The sequence below is a fragment of the Chiloscyllium plagiosum genome, chromosome 1 (genome assembly GCF_004010195.1).
Source record: "Chiloscyllium plagiosum isolate BGI_BamShark_2017 chromosome 1, ASM401019v2, whole genome shotgun sequence".
Classification (NCBI taxonomy): domain Eukaryota; kingdom Metazoa; phylum Chordata; class Chondrichthyes; order Orectolobiformes; family Hemiscylliidae; genus Chiloscyllium; species Chiloscyllium plagiosum.
This window is the reverse complement of record NC_057710.1, coordinates 107940571-107958335: the sequence shown is the minus strand read 5'-3', so window position 1 is coordinate 107958335 and position 17765 is coordinate 107940571. Positions and strand designations below refer to the sequence as shown.

Sequence of the window (17765 nt, the reverse complement as noted above, 5' to 3'; positions counted from 1 at the left end):
AATTTAACAGGTGTAGGCTCAGCATACAGAAAGAAATTTTGGTAGCAAGGAATGACTCAACCCATAGCACCACATGCTGTTGGCATGGTAACAGAACATACAATTAGTGCAGCAATAGAACATAATATTCATAGAATCAACTCTCTAATCTCTGTGCATTTAACATAAATCCTAGAGACTAAACAAGTTGAAAGTATTTATTTAAGGCTTCTACAAAGTGTGTCCTCCTCTTCATTTTCACAGTTAAAAATCACACAACACCAGGTTATAGTCCAACAGGTTTAATTGGAAGCACACTGGAGGGCTCGATCGTAACACAGAATTTATAACAAAAATTTGCAGTGTGATGTAACTGAAATTATCCGAATCATTCATTTTCACAAATTTCATTTTGAAACTTAATTAATAATATTAACATCATAGTGGTTTAAAACTGTATTTCCTCTGACCTGAAATTGTGCTTGCTGGTGAAGGAAACATGTTTGGAATAGTACAACCCTTCGATTTAAAGAAATAAAACTATCACAGTACAAAACAACGATTCAATTCCATCCAGGTACCAGTGTGGTTATCACCTAATTCCAGCCAGACCATTCTGACAAAACAATCAGAACACCACTCAAACAAAAATAAATAAAAAACAAAAAAACGGTGGATGCTGTACATTAGAACAAACAGAAATTTCTGGATAGGTTCAGCAGGTCTGGTAGCATTTGTGAAGAGAAATCAGAGTTAATATTTCAGGTCCAGTGACTCTTCCTCAGAAAGGTCAGCAGACCTGAAACATTAACTCTGATTTCTCTTCACAGATGTTTTCCAATAATTTCAAATAAAATACATAAAGGAGTAGCAAGATAAAAAAGTATTTTAGGCCTAGGCACCAAAATACTTAATTCCAATCTGGTCCCTGCAAGGGACCATACCAAGTCCTAATATAATAAATTCACATACAAATATCCATCCTGAAAGCAGCTAAACCTAAAAAATATGATACAGAAAAGTTAATAGCATTGATAATATCTGCCAATAAACTCTCAAATAGACTGGATTATTTATTGTTAAAGATGATGACACAAGCAATATCATAATGAACATTTCTTTAAAAAAATCTGCTTCTGCTAATGTGTCAATTTCAATTAAAAAATTACACATTTCAAAAGCTCAACAACAGTAAGAAGTTGTGATGGTTGACAATACATGGCAAGCTGTTTGTGGTCAAATCGGTGGACCTGAATGTACTCAAGAACTTCAAGTTGTCAATAATTTCTCTTTAAAATATATTTCCCCACAGAGCTGTTCTTGTTTGGAGATCATCAAATTTAGAAAATTAGAAAATTACCAGCTCGATTCCCTGTGATTTCATTTAAAAAAGCCCTTTTTGACATGGATTTTGATAATTACATGCAACCAACAATAAAATGTCAATCACTAAAGTGCCAAGTTAAATAATAGCTTAGTCTTCTCAGTGTGACAGCTATCGATAACTTTGAAAACTGAAGAAAACATTAAATACTGCAAATATTTTCCATCAAAGTTATAAATAGCACATGAACAAGTAAAAGGACAATTTTTCCCTTCTTAGATTCAACAAAAGGTTGCATTATTTTCCTCCACTCTACGATTTTGTGTTCTGCTGCTCTTGATTTAACTGTAAGGTGAGCCAAAATAACGTGATTATACTGTCAATCAATCTTTCTAATGTGAATCTTAAGCTCTAACCTGACTATAGGTCATATGATGTTGGTATGGAAGTAGAGCAATCAGCCTATCATGAGAGCTATGCCATTCAATGAGATAATGTCTGGTCTGACAGTCATTAAAATAATGCAAAATCTTTACATTTGTCACCATTTCTCTTGTAATTATCAAATTTCACAAATTCAGAATCTTAATAATTTTTGGTAGGTCTTTATAACAGGACACTACATAACAAAGACAGTTGTAATACAATACCTGAGACTTCTCTTGGTGGATTTTCTATTCTGAAACCATCAGTAAAGGTCTACTGCCCCCCAATCCCTCGCCCACAAGTAATTAGTACATTCCATTAATATGTTCTTGCTTCCAGCATAACATACACAAGCTGCAACATTCAGCACCCAACTAAGCTAATTAATAAAAATCATTATGAAAACAAATACATTATTTATATTACTGCATTAAATATGTCCTCCAGATGTAATAAACCTTGAGTCATTAAAGATGTATGGAAAAGTTACAATATTGACTGTCATTTTCTTCTATTTCCAACTTTTTTAAAAATTAGAATACATATATAATTTGCATGTTAGCAACTCGTGATTAAAACAAACAATTTTATGTTTGCATTGGAGCTTGGGATGCTGCCTACTGATATGCAATAATAATGGCAACATATCACAGCTGGTAAATAGAAAACTTGTGCAAGTAGTTTTCTTTCAAGAACATATAAATATCTGATTTAACAAAATCACTGACAATCCTTTTCTTGCTCCTATATCACACTTTGATCTGAAGGAATTCCAGTTGTAACACAGCAATTTATAGCAAAAAGTTTGCAAGTTCTAAAATGAATTTAGAAATGAATTTGAATTGTTGGAAATCAGAAAGAGGAAATGCAGAAAGTGCACAACAGCACAGTCAGGACACATTAATACGGAGATTAATTTTTTATGTACACATATTTGAGGAAGGATTAATCCTAAATTATTTTCCTTCCTATTTCCAGCAATTGTTGTGGGTCAATGTTACTTGAGACATTCTGGTGCAGAATGTTACCCAAAATAAGTATTTTGTTTTGGACAGAAACATTTTGAAACCTCATTGTGTGAATACTACATTCCACTGAAGAATTTTTCAAATGGTTCCTAAAGACAAACAAAACAAGGAAAACATGCCTCGCTGCTATCATGGAGAAACAAAAAAAAGTGTGATAAATTTATATTTTAAAATATTTTGTAGGAATACTAAAAGGTTTTGGTGAAAACACATATTTTTCATAGGTAATAATTAATCATTTAATCTACTTTACATTTTCAGATATGGGAAAAGGCTGTTTCCGCTAGAACTCAGTTCACAATTCCAGATGCATAAACATTCATATCACATCCTATGAAGTGCTGATATTCATTTTTAAGGAAAATTGTAGTTTGTACATGTACTCAGGTTAGGTTGAAGAGCTTTACCATTGTTTAAAGATGATTGACCTTAATTTAAAAATTATTGATTAAAACTAAAATATAAAATTTGCAATCAAATTATGCTAAATTTCCATCATGATTTCCATCTGTACATTCTGTAGAACCGTCAATTATTGACAGATCTGTGGTCAACATGTTGTACAGCTGAGAATCCGAATTTATTTCGGAAATTGTTTTCGACGACGTGCAATCTATATTTCTTTCCACAGTATCAGATGATTCATTAATTTGAATCCTATAGTCACTCTCAGAATCAGATTGGTTTTCTGTGTCTGGACTATCCAAAGGGGATTCAAATAATGATGAAACAGCAGCATCATTCTGAGATGTCACTGTGCATTGCTCTTTTGAAGCACTTGTTTCGTTACAACCATCATTTAAATCAGCGGTAACCAGCTTCTCAGTCATTTTTGCTATTTCATCTTCTGAAGTGGACTGCAACATCGGTGGATTAATATCCTTTATCTGAGAGTCCATTTCCAAAGATAAAAATACTGGACTTCCACAACTTTCCTTTTGTTCGACCTGCGTTTCTTCAGATTTTTTGTAATTTTTCTCTGTATCATGATATTCTGATGCCGAAGGCTGAGCTGGAGTTCCTTGACCTTCTTTTAATTGACCTGTGAATCAATCAAATTTTAAAAAAACAAATACACAGTCATACAGCATTACAGGATAGAAAGAGACTCTTCAGCTCATCCTGTGTCCATTCTAATCATCAAGCATCCAACCAATCTAATCTCATTTTCAAGCACTTGGCTCGTAGCCTTGTACACTATGTCTTTTCAAGTGCACTTCTAAATACATCTCAAATGCATCTAAATACATTTTTTAGTAAATTCCAGATCCCACCATCCTTTGTATGAAAATAAATGTCCTTAAATCCCCTCTAAAACCTCTTGTCCTTTTCCTTATATCTATGTCCTCTGTTAAATGACGCCCCTCCGCTAATGGGAAATGTTCCTTGCTATCAAGCCTACCCATGCCTCATAATTTCATACACCTCAAGTCCCCCCACCTGCCTTCTTTGCTCAAAGGAAAACAAACTCAGTTTATCTAGTTTCTCCTCATTGCTGAAATGCTCCAGTTATGTATCATCCTGGCAAATCTCCTCAGCACCCTCCCCAGTGCAATCACCCTCTCCTGAAGTGTGGTGACCAGAAATGTACATGGTACTCCAGCTGTGGTGTAACAAACATGTTATGCAGCTCCTTTATAACCTCTCTGCTCTTGTATTCAATGCCTCAACTAATATAGCCAAGTATCCTACATGCCTTTGTTATGAAGGTGTAGAAGTGTATTGTACCTTTAAGAGAGTGAAGGACTTAGAGAGGCACAGAGTGCTGGAGAAGTTACATTTGAACATTTAGTCCAGCAGCTAGAGTAGCTGGTTGCCTGGATGCAAAAACAAATTCAAATTTGGTCAGTTTAAATTATACCCCAAAAATATCAAACTCCAATCAAGTTTGAATTTAGTATATTGACAATATTAAAAGCTAATGATACAATCCAATGCTTTAGGGGTATGAGACCGGGAAAACGTGAACAGTTGAGAGGGAGAATGGTCAAGCCACCAGTATGTTCAGACATCCCGAAACACAGCTCTCTTAAAAAGGTACCCTTTATCTATCAATGACCTATGAAACAGAAATCCCTTAGAAGAAGAAAATCTACAGAGGAAGATACAGAGAAGATTTGACAGCTGTCTGGTTTTGAAATTGGAATTTTTGGTAATCTTACTCGTGGATTTTATCGGACTAGTATTATAGAAAGGAAAATTAAAAGATAGATTAGAGGAAGGAGTTGTAAATAATTGTGAGTTAATTATTCTCTGTCATATTTTAAGAAATAAAGTTGTTAAGTTTTACTTTAAATAATCCTTGGCCTCTCGAATTTTCACAGATTACTGCACGGGATAAATCTTTTCTGTGTTGCAAGTTTAAATTAAGCAGGGGGGTTTACCCAGTGCCATAACACCTTCTTAACAACCTTACCCACCTGCATTGTTGTCTTCAAAGTACAGAGAAGATACTTCTGTCTCTGATTCTCAGTAATTCCCAAGGTATGCTATTCAATGTGTACTCCTTTGTCCTGTTAGTGCTACCATATTGCATCACCTCACACTTTCAGGATTAAACTTCATATGCCACTATTCTGCTCAATTGACCAGCCCATCTATATATATTGTAAACCATCATAAGTGAGTTTTATGCACACAAGGAAATAGCTGGATTATGCACAATGGAAGTATCTGTCATTAATGCTAAAATGCCATTCAATGTGCTTTGCAATATATAAAAATTATTGACATATAGAATAGTGATCACATATATTGATAGAATCATAGAGATGTACAGCATGGGAACAGACCCTTTGGCCCATCTCATCCATGTATCCTAACCTAATCTAGTCCCATTTGCCAGCATTAGCCCATATTCCTCTAAACCCTTCCTATTCATATACCCATCCAGATGCCTTTTAAATACTCTAATTGTACCAGCCTCCAACACGTCCTCTGGCAGCTCATTTCGTATACGTACCACCCTGAGTGAAAAGGTTGCCCCTTAGGTCCCTTTTATTTCTTTCCCCTCTCACCCTGAACCTATGCCCTTTAGTTCTGTACTCCCCCAACCAGGGAAAAGACCTTGTCTATTTATCCTATCCATGTCTGTCATGATTTTATAAACCTCTATAAGGTCACCCCTCTCTCTCCCACGCTCCAGGGAGAACAGCCCCAGCCTATTCAGCTTCTATCTATAGCTCAAACCCTACAACCTAGGCAACATCCTTGTAAATGTTTTCTGAACCCTTTCTGAACCCACCTACCAGGCTCGCTGCAACGGAAAGGACACCAGCATTCTCAAAGATCCATCCCACCCTGGCAATGTTTTTCTACAACCTTTACCATCGGGGAGAAGGTACAGAAGCCTGAACACATGCACCAGCCGGTTTCATAACAGTTTCTACCCTACTGTTGTGAGAATACTGAATGGACTCACAAACTCTTAACATTTGCCTTTACCTGTATTTTTGTTTTTGCTGCTGTTTACTTATTATTTAAGTATCTATGTTATTTAACTATGTGATCTGCCTGTATTGTTCGCAAGACAAAACTTTTCACTGTGCCTTGGTACACAAATTCAATTCAATTCAAGTTTCACAACATCCTTCTGATAGGAAGGACACCAGAATTGCATGCAATATTCCAAAAGGGGCCAAACCAATGTCCTGTAAAGCTGCAACATGACCTCCCAACTCTTGTACTCAATGCTCTGACCAATAAAGGAAAGCATACCAGACACTTTCTTCACTATCCTATCTACCAGTTATGTTACTGTTCATGGAACCACTAGAAAGCATCAATTGCTAAAAATATTAAAATGCTGACAATTCTTCATATTTAGAGTTTATACCATATATAACGGAGCACAATTATGCACAGATGCTTTGTGAAAACAAAACACTGCAGATATTGAAAATGCAGGGCAGGATTTTTCAGAAGGCAAGGTTTCCTGCTTCACTAGCTACAATGACAATGACCAGCTCCTGAAAATGTTTAACAAACCACGGAGGTTAAGCAGGGATGGGCATCAAATACTAAGCTGAGACTATGGTGCTGGAAAAGCACAGCAGGTCAGGCAGCATCTGAGGAGCATAAGCCCTTCTTCAGGAATGAGGCCTGTGGGTCGGGGCTGACAGATAAATGGGAGGGTGGGGTGGGGAGGGAAAGGTAGCTGAGAAAGTGATAGGTGGATGAAGGTGAGGGAGAAAGTGATAGGTCAGACGGGGGAGTGATGGACAGGTCCAGAGAGTGGTGCAGAGTTGGAGGCTTGTAACAGGGATAATGTGGGGGGAGGGAAGATGAGAAAGATGTTGAAATCCTCATTTATCCCGTGTGGTCGCAGGGTCCTAAGGCAGAATATGAGGCGTTCTTCCTCCAGGTATCGGGTGGTAATGGTTTGGCGGTGGAAGAGGCCCAGGACCTGCATGTCCTTGATGAAGTGGGAGGGGGAGTTGAAGTGTTCAGCCGTGGGGTGGCTGGTTTGGTGGCTGCAGGTGTCCCAGGGATGCTCTCTGAAACGATCCACAAGAAGGCGTTCTGTCTCCCCAATATAGAGGAGACCACACCGGGTGCAATGGATGCAGTAGATGACATTGGTAGAGGTACAGGTAAATTTCTGATGGATGTGGAATGATCCCTTGGGACCTTTGACGAAGGTGAGGGAAGTGGTGTGGGTTCAGGTTTTGCTGTTCCTGCGGTGGCAGGGAAAGATGCCAGGAGTGGGGTGCAGGCTGGTGGAGAGCATGGACCTGACGAGGGAGTCATGGAGGGAATGGTATTTACGGAATTCTGATAGGAGTGGGGAGGGAAATATACCTTTGCTGATGGGGTCTGTTTGGAGGTGGCGGAAGTGGTGGAGAATGGTGCGATATATGCGGAGATTGGTGGGGTGGAAGGTGACGGCTGGAGTGGGGTTCAAGGGCAGTGATGCATGAAGTGGAGGAGATGTGCTGGAAGGCATCGTCAACCACATGGGAAGGGAAGTTGCGACTGTGGAAGAAGGAGGCCATCTGGGACTTGGAGGTAGAATTGGTCATTTTGGGAACTGATGTGGTAGAGGCAGAGGAATTGGGAATAAGGGATGACATTTTTAAAGGTGGTAGGATGAGATGTGGTGTTGTCTGGGTGGCTAGGGTGCGGGTGTCCCTCCCCTTCCTGGACCTCTCCATCGCAGTCTCCAGCAACCGACTACCCACAGACAGATATTACAAGCCCACCAACTCACACAGCTACCTGGACTACACCTCCTCCCACCCTACCTCGTGTAGAAATGCCATTCCTTATTCTCAATTTTTCCGTCTCCGCTGCATCTGTTGCCAAGATGACCAATTTCAACTCAAAGTCCCAGATGGTCTCTTTCTTCCAAGATCGTAATTTCTCTTCCCATGTGGTTGATGACGCCCTCCAGCGTGTCTCCGCCATTTCCCGCTCCTCTGCCCTTGAACCCCACTCCTCCCAACGCAACAAGGACAGAACCCCCGGTCCTAACCTTCCACACACCAACCTCCGCATCCATCGCATCATCCTCAGCCACTGCTGCCACTTCCAAACAGACCGACCGTCAAAGGATATATTTCCCGCCCCACCCCATCAGCGTTCCGGAGAGACCATTCCCTCCGCGACCTCCTTGTCAGGTCCACACCCCCCACCTGGCACCTTCCCCTGCCACTGCAGAAAGTGCAAAACCTGTGCTCACACCACTCCCCTCACTTCCGCCCAAGCCCCCAAGGGATCCTTCCACATCTGCCAGAAATTTACCTGTACCTCTACCAATGTCACTACTGCATCTGTTGCACCCAGTATGGTCTCCTCTACCTCAGGAAGACAGGACGCCTTCTCGCAGCTCATTTCAGAGAGCATCTGGAGCTTCCTCATTTCCCTTCCCCCCACATTAGCCCAGTCCCAAGCCTCCAACTTGGCACTGTCATCTGGACCTGTCCATCACTTCCCCCCCCTCCCCCCGACCTATTACCTTCTCCCTCACCTTCAGCTTTCTGAGCTACCTTCCCCCAAACCCCACCCCCTCCCATTTATCTCTCAGCCCTGACCCAGAAGCCTCATTCCTGATGAAGGGCTTATACCTGAAACATCAATTCTCCTGATCCTCAAATGCTGCCTGACCTGCTGTGCTTTTCCAGCAACACATTCTTGACTCTGATCTCCAACATCTGCAGTCTTCACTTTCTCCTATCAAATACTAAGCTTGCCAGCAAAGCCCATATCCCATGAAAGAGTTTAAAAATTGATCCCACAACCAACAAACCAGATCAAAGTTCAGTATTCTTGTCACAGTCATGAAGGGTGGTGGACAATTAACTAACTAATTGGAGGAGAAAGCTCAGTCCTCAATGATGGCAGAGACCACTGCATCTGTGCAAGAGACAAGACTGAAGCATTTGCAACCATCTTCAGCCAGAAGTGAGAATTGAATTGTCCTTTTTAACCCCTTCCTGAGCTCTCCAGTTTCACAAGCGGCTAGAAAACAGCCATTGCGATTCAAACAATTAGGGATCAACAATATGACTGTCAGCACTGGATTGAGCAAAGGCCCTGAGAACATTCCAACTATTGTATTGCTGACTTTGTGCTGTGACAACAATTGCACCTACTCAACATCTTACAAAATTGATTATGTCTGACCTGACTCAACAAACACAATCCAGCTAATTACTCAGTCTACTCATCATCAGCAAAGTGGTTAATGGACCCTTGCTTGGTTATACATTGTTTACCAGTACTCAGTTGGACCCTTGCTTGGTTATACATTGTTTACCAGTACTCAGCTGGGTTATTTCAGGTCCACTCAGTATCTAGCCTCATTACAGCCTTTATCTAAGCATGAACAAAAGAGTTAAATTCAAATGGTGAAGTCAGTGTGACTATACTTGACATCAGTGGTAACATTTAATTGGGTCTGCCATTAAGAAGCCTGAGCAAACCTGAAGTCAATGGGAAACCTCGCCACGGATTGGATTCACAAAGCTATAAGGAAGATGGTCTTGGTTGTGTCAGACCAATCATTACAACCTCTGGATATTGTTTCTGGAGTTCCTCATGAAATATATACGCTAATGAATCTATTCAGAGGTGCTATTACATACATCTGGAGCAGGTGACTCAAACCTAGGTCTCCTGGCTCAAAGGTAGGGACACTAATATTGTGCCACAAGATCCCTCAGAATAGTGTTTGAGCCCCAACTGTCTTCAGCTGTTTCATCAATGACCTTCCCTCCATTTTAAAGTCAGCAATGGGAATGTTTGATAATGATTTCACAATGTTTAGCACCATTCACAACTCCTCAGACACTGATATTGTCTCTGCCCGTATACAGCAAGATTTCTACAACATTTAAGCTTGGGATGATAAATGGTAAAGTAATTTCCATGCCACACAAGTGAAAGTCAATGAACATCTCCAACAGGAGAGAATCCAACCATTTCCTGTTGGCATTCAAAGGCAATACCATTGCTGAATGTCCATCACCATCAACAATCTGGCAGTTACTAATGATAAGAAACTGAACTGGACCTGCCATATAAACACTATGGCTACAAGAGCAAGTCAGAATCTGGGAATTTTGTGACCAATAGTTCGCTCTTGACTTCACTGATCCTATCTGCCATCTATGAAGCATAAGATAGGAGTGAGATACTTGCCTGGATGTCTGCAACTCCAACAACACCTAAGAAGCTCAACACCATCCAGGGTGAAGAAAATCACTTGATTACCAACTTAAACATTTAATCTGGCATTCATGCACAGTGCCACTTACAAGATGGCACTCACCAAGGCTCCATCTTCCAAACCCACAACACAAGGACAGCAGATTCATGGCAATGTTGCCATCTGCATGTTCTTCTAAAAACTGCAGCCCATCCTGACTTGAACAATATTACTACTCCTTCACTGTTACTGGCTAAACACCATGGATCTCGAACTGAACAGCACTGCATCTACACCACATGGAATTCAGTGAGTCAAGATGGCTCACCATTACTTTCACAAAAGTAATAAGAGACGGACAATAATTATTACGTTGTTAGCAAGACCTACATCCTACAAGTTAACAAAACAATCTTTTTCCTCCCAATCTTTCTCCGGTCCCATTCCCAACCCTTTTCCATATACCTGCTATCTATTCCCTTCTCCCTCCATTAATACCCTACTTCCCATTTCTAATGTAACAGTCTCATGACCCTAGTCAAGAAGCTATTCCCTACATGCCTATTTATATTTGCCAAAGTCTGAACTTCATTTCAATTACTCATATACAAAACCACAGGAGATTGAGTAATAAATAATTAAAAATTCCTTGCAGCATGACTAAACTCTGCTGCAGCTTAGTTATTTTTGCTGGCCTCCAGACGTCAGGGGAAATTTTGTAAAGTTTTGAATTTGTGATTTACCTAAACATGAGGATTGTTCTCATGTAATTTAAAAGCTAGGTGAAGTGGGTTGGAAGGGAGTCAGCTCAATCTTTGAATTGGCCACGTTTTACTACCAGACATGGGAATGCTGGTCTGTTTTGTATTCATAACAAGGATCTAAACTGTGTTTTCTTCTTTGGCAGGAGATATAATGGCTTTATAATAAGAAAAACTTGGGCTGTTTTATTCTTTTAAAAGGTCCTAGATAAATATAAAACTAAAATACTTCAAATGCTCGAAATCTGAAATAAATCCAGATAAATTGCTGGAGAAACTCAATGGGTCCGGCAGCATGTATGGAAAGAGAAATAGAGTTAACGACTCAACTTCAGTTTTGAAGAAATGTCATACTTGATTCAAAATCATAGATTCACAGAATCCTGACAGTGTGGAAGCAGGCCATTGAGCCCATCAAGACCCTCTGAAGAGTATCCCACCCATACCCAACCCTATAACCTTGAACTTCCCATGGCTAATCTACCTAGTTAGCACATCCCTGGACACTATGGCCAATGTGACATGGCCAATCCACCTAACCTGCACATCATTTGACTGTGGGAGGAAACCAAAGCAATTGGAGGAAACCCACACAGACAAGGGGAGAAGGTGCAAACTCCACATAGTCGCTCAAGGGTGGAATCAAACCTGGGCCCTGGCACTAGGAGGTACAGTGCTAATCACGGAGCCACCGTATCACGCAAAATGTTAACTCTGTTTCTCTCTCCACAGATGCTGACTTTCTCCAGCAATTTCTGCTTTTTAATCCTATATAACTTTACTTGTTGTTTATCCTGATGCCTATAACTGATTTAATCAATGCTCTAATCCACTTCTTACTTTGTGATGAAAACAATTTTCAAGTTTCAAATCAGAGTCACAATCAGAGAGAGTCTGGGAAACATTGGTGCAGTGTGTTGCTGGAGTATTGGTTGTCAGAAGTGGATTTACTACCACCTTCTAACCACCCCACATATTCCCATAGCACTGAAACCAAGGGCACAATGGAGAAAAATCTTGTAGCCTAGATTCTTAAACTCAGGGTATTTCAGGATCACTTCCAATTCCATAAACTAAACTGATTTTCCTAAACTTATCCAGATATGGCAATGCTTGGCTGGAAAATGTAATGTTTCAGATTTCAAAGACATTGGAGTTACTACATCACCACTGGAATAGAGATGCAAACACTATGGGTTACCCATTCAAACAGCTCTGATTTCTTTAATAGGTAAATTGACCATATAGTCCTGATCCTATTTAATAACTCATTTTATAAGTATACAAATAGGTTAATTAAGTACCTGATACAGTGCAGTATTTAATTTAAAACAATTTAGTCCATTTCTGAACCAAATAATGAAACATTTCCATATCCACATCCTCTCTCAGAACCCTTAAAATGGAGATTTGTTTTCTTGTAGTCACTTGACACAAAAATCACAAGATCATTGGCTTTAATAATGGCAAGAGATTCTGTGTACAAAGAAGAATCAAGTTTTCATGGATAGCTACAGGCCATTTGCCAAAGAAATATGTTTTTTCAGGAGAAAAAAAAGTGTTCCTCTGAATCAGTTAGGGACTGTTTTTGGAAACAGCAATCACAAGACAATTGAGTTAATTGAGATGAAGGCACAAAAAGCTAATTTAGTATGCAGTTCCTTTAGGACTGGGAAACAAAGTGCCACTGATGGCAATATTAAAACTTATTTAGTTCTAATTATAAGGAACAAGGCAATTTAATTAGACAAAATCACATGAGGCGTGCAGCAAATTCCTCAAAATGTTTCTATGTAAATTCTATAATTACAGGCATACACAGTCACCGGTGATAATGCAGCTCAGAGGCAACAGTAAAGCCAGTCTAGAAGTTCAGCTGAAAATGTATAAAGGATTTTGATTCAATAGGACAAAGTTCACAAGTCATTAATTAAGCTCTAATTATAAAAGAGCATGCACTTGTGATATAGAGACGATATTAGTCAACAAGAGGTAGCTGAAGTAATTTACATCCAAGAGTTAATGAAAATTGCCAAATGACCTGCTCTACCCAAACAAGAGCAATAAATCAGCCTGTGCAATGAGTGATGGATCAGCAAGAAAGATGGCAAAGAGCCTGGAAGAGTAAGTATTTCAGACAAACCCCAAACCAACTTTCACTGGAGCTGACACAAAAATAGAAATGGAAGTTGCCACTGATGACAAGCTCCATTTTAATTTAGTGTCCTCCCTTTCTCCATAGCTTTTGATGGTCTTCCTTACCCTTATCAGACTTTGCACATAAATTAATCCAGCAGGGAACATGGGATTTATTCGTCATGGTTAATAGGTGAAAACAAAACACAGGTGACTTGGTGATGGAAGGAAAAGGGTTCAGTTGTATGTAAGAGCACTAACAAAAGTTAAGGTTCCCACTTGCTTTAGGCACTAGGACATAAATTAACAACTACATTTATATTGGACCTTTAAAATAATAAAAACAGCCCAAAACATTTCACACACAATTTAGAAAAGAAAATATGACATTATATCAGGGCACTTGATCAAAGAGATTAATTTTAAAAAGGATCTTCGAGAAGATTAAATGAGATAGAGGAGCCAATATGTCTAAACATTGAAACACAAAATAATAACCGCAGAGGACTATTTGGCCTTTCAAGCGGCTCCCCTATTCATTATGATCATGGTTGATCATTCAACTAAATAGCCTATTCCCACTTTTCCCCCATATCCTCTGCCCCTTTAGCCCTAAGAGCTATTTCCAACTCCTTCTTGAAATCATACAATGATTTGGCCTTGACTGCTTTTTGTGGTAGCAAATTCCACAGGCTGATCACTCTCTGGGTGAAGTCATTTCTTGGGAAGGAATTTTAGAAATTAGAGCCTGGGCACTGAAGGATGGCCACCAATGGTGGAGCAAGTAAACTCAGGGATGTTATGGAAACCAGAATGAGATCAATGCAGGTATCTCTGAGGTGAAGGAAAGGGGTGCCAAAGGAAAGGACCATGAAAACAAAAATGAGACCCTTAAAACTGGGTACTCATTGAACCAAAATAGGTCAGCAAGCACTGTGGAGGTTGGTAAATAGAACTTGGTGCAAGAAAAGACATGGACAATGGCATTTTTGCTCACCTCAAGTTTACAAAGAATGTAAATGTGTACTGGAATAGGTAAAGACTAAAGATGATCAGAAATACAGAGAGCTTGTTTTGAAAATTAGGAAGGCAGTAGAAGTGTACTTCTCTTGTCATAGGGGTTCTCAATTATCCATCTATTAAATGGGTAGGAGAGAGGAACTACGGGTGGAATCTGACCCATGTGGGCATGGTGCAAAAGTTGGGAAAATTGGGTGAGATGTCTAGTGAGGATTCACTTCGAGATCAAAAGCTCTATTTTCAAATCAGATGTTGGACGACAAGATGGGGTTCTCAATAGTGAGTGGCAAGAGGCCTACTTGCATGGTTTATTGCTCTTTCTTAGTCTCATTACTACCTCGTTAATATGCAGTTCCACATTCTTACACCTGCCAGATGGAAATTAGATGCCAAAAATTCTCAGTATGAAAGTCAGAATGGTTACCTGGTGATGCCAACTCGCTTCCTGATCCTCCAGACCCCCACAGGTGGACATTAGGCATGAACAAAGCAAGGCACGATCTAAGGGCAGTGACTGCGCAGACCTTGGCATCCATCAGGTACCAGCCTCACAGCATCATTATGGTGGTGCTGCACTTTGTCGCAGACTAGCCTCTTTTATTACAATGCTGCTGCCATGACACTTTACATGCACCATGGGCACCCAGCTTGTGGTCAGGACCTGGATGCATTTCAGGGATTTGTGCTCTCTTAATGATCACTTACTTTGCACCAGTTTTGATGATCGCAACATCCCTGCCCTGTTTTTTTGCACATTATCCCCTTAGCAAGCGCAAAAAGGCTCACAGTAATTTCATCTTGATTGGTCTTTCTGCGTAGATACACAGTTAGGCAGGTTATCATGGTTGTCAGCAGTCATCAGTCAAAGATAAATCTTGCTGTATGGAACCATGCTATGTCAGTGTTACACCTGCAGCAGTGTGTGGCAAGCAAACAATATACACTTCAAGGAAACCACCATGCTTCAAGTTCTAAGGGAGTAGTCCCCAGTCAAGTCAACCTTCAGGGTTAAAGGTCACAGAAAAACTGCTGGTGAAATGTAAAGGTATCAGTTAGAGATCTGCTCAGTCAGCATACAAGACTGTCCAGGAAAGTTCCTTGAAGGGGAGGGCCACAGTCAGTCCTGGGTGAGGTGTTGATCCATTAAAAGTCAAGAGGTGTTATTAGGTGTCAGTCCTGCAAGAGGGAAAGTGGGAACTTAATTGTGGGAATTGGAAACGCATGCTGGAATGCAGAGACAATGAATCTTGTGAAGGTGGGGACCTCAGAGTATAATATACACAATATATTATATGGAAAGGGAGACAACAGAACATTGAAGAGAATGGGGTAATGCAGGTGGAAGAATCATCAACAGTTAGCAATACTCTGCCTTCAATGGGGGAACGATGCACTGCTAGGTTTAGCATGTCAACTCCATATATCCAGGGCTGGAAGGATTAAAATGGGCAGATAAAGATTTAAATAGATGAATTGGTTGGAACTTGGGAAGTTCAAAGCCTATGGGGTTGATGGATAGGGCTACCAAGAAGGGAATGAATGCATTTGTGGTTATACGAATTTTAAGAGGCTTAGACTGAAACTCATTGCTTGTAGAGCAACTGCTGTTTCCTTCCATTATACAGTCCAAATCCTGGCTCCAAGCTCTCTTCACAATGTTGTGTAACATTCCCGACTCAGGCGACTGACTGTGTGGAGTTTGCACGTTCTCCCCGTGTCTGCGTGGGTTTCCTCCGGGTGCTCCGGTTTCCTCCCACAGTCCAAAGATGTGCAGGTTAGGTGAATTGGCCATACTAAATTGCCCGTAGTGTTAGGTAAGGGGTAAATGTAGGGGTATGGGTGGGTTTCGCTTCGGCGGGTCGGTGTGGACTTGTTGGGCCGAAGGGCCTGTTTCCACACTGTAATCTAATCTAATCTAATCTAATCTAATCTAATCTAATCTAATTATAGACCAATCCCACTCATGGCTGTGATGATTTGCAATCTGGAAAGATGGAGCCTAGTTTCTAAAGTAACAGTCACCTGCTATTTTCCCATTGGGAGCTGGAAATGGTAATAGTTTCATTCTGTGAGGGAGTGGGCTTCAAATTTGAGCGATGTGAGGCACTCCAAAGGGGAATACCATTACACAGACACTCATACAGTGAAGGTAGAACACACCTTGGATGGTGATGGCTGGCACGAGGGGGCATAACTTTAAATTGAGGGGTGATAGATACAGGACAGATATCAGAGGTAGTTTCTTTACTCAGAGGGTAGTAGTGGTGTGGAATACCCTGTCTGCAACGTAATATACTCGCCAACTTTAAGGGCATTTAAATGGTCATTGGATAAACATATTGACGAAAATGGAATAGTGTAGGATAGATAGGCTTCAGATTGGTTCCACAGGTCAGCGCAATATTGAGGGCCGAAGGGCCTATACTGCACTGTAATGTTCTATGTTCTGTCTGTGCTTGTGAGTGTTAGCGAATATTGTACAGTCCAAATCCTGGCTCCAAGCTCTCTTCAAATGTCGTGTAACATTATTATAGACCAATCCCACTCATGGCTGTGATGATTTGCAATCTGGAAAGATGGAGCCTAGTTTCTAAAGTAACAGTCACCTGCTATTTTCCCATTGGGAGCTGGTCACTTCATACCTTGGACACGGAACATTGTGCAATGCTAAGGATGGCTAACCTCTGTACCTTCAGCATTGTAAGTGTGGACAGACAGACATTCTCATGTACAGCTGATGAAGGAAAATGTCATATTTACAAATGTGATAAGATACTTAGTGACATGATCCATGCCAGCCATGTATCCTCAAAAAGTCTTCTTTCTTTCCTTCCCACTACATCTCAATGCAGTCCCAGCTGGGCTGATCCGGGGGAGGGCAGCTGGGGGTGGGGGGGTAAACGGAGCGAGGGGTGGTGTTTGTATCTATAGAGTCCACAAGTATCCTGGTCAGACGCAGGTGTACCCTCCTCGACTTGGATTTCTACTGGGCCAAGAGAAACAGGCAAGTGGGAGGGGGAACGCCGGCCACCACTGAGGAGAGTTTGGAATGATACCCATAAGCAAAGGGCAACCAGGGATGGGCAATGAATACTGGCCAGCCAGCAATGCCTATGTCCCATGAGTGATTGAAAAAAAACATCCACTAGAACTCAGAGAGAAACCCTCCATGAAATTTGACTAAAATGATAGTCAATCTTTAATAAGATTCAGGATGTGTGTTAATATAGAAAGCAATTACTCCTCAACTGGATATGTTGGGGTAAATTGCTAAAGAAAAGTCAAGGAAAGGCTGCCAGTATTCTTAAAGATCCATCCCACCCTGGCAATGTTTTTCTACAACCTCTACCATCAGGGAGAAGGTACAGAAGCCTGAACACATGCACCAGCTGGTTTCGCTACAGTTTCTACCCTACTGTTGTTAGAATATTGAATGGACTCTC

The 17765-nt window shown here is 40.6% G+C and overlaps 1 protein-coding gene across 5 annotated transcripts in view; it reads right to left on the bottom strand.

The window, feature by feature from the left end:
- Positions 1 to 767: 767 nt before the first annotated feature.
- ccdc149a (coiled-coil domain containing 149a) overlaps positions 768 to 17765 on the bottom strand; it is a 144742-nt gene continuing 127744 nt past the window's right edge. For all 5 annotated transcript variants that reach the window (XM_043693817.1, XM_043693826.1, XM_043693837.1 and 2 more), the window contains one exon: positions 768 to 3799. In XM_043693817.1, coding sequence (XP_043549752.1) covers positions 3237 to 3799 — 563 coding nt within the window. In that variant the 3' untranslated portion in view covers positions 768 to 3236. The remainder of the gene's footprint in view (positions 3800 to 17765) is intronic.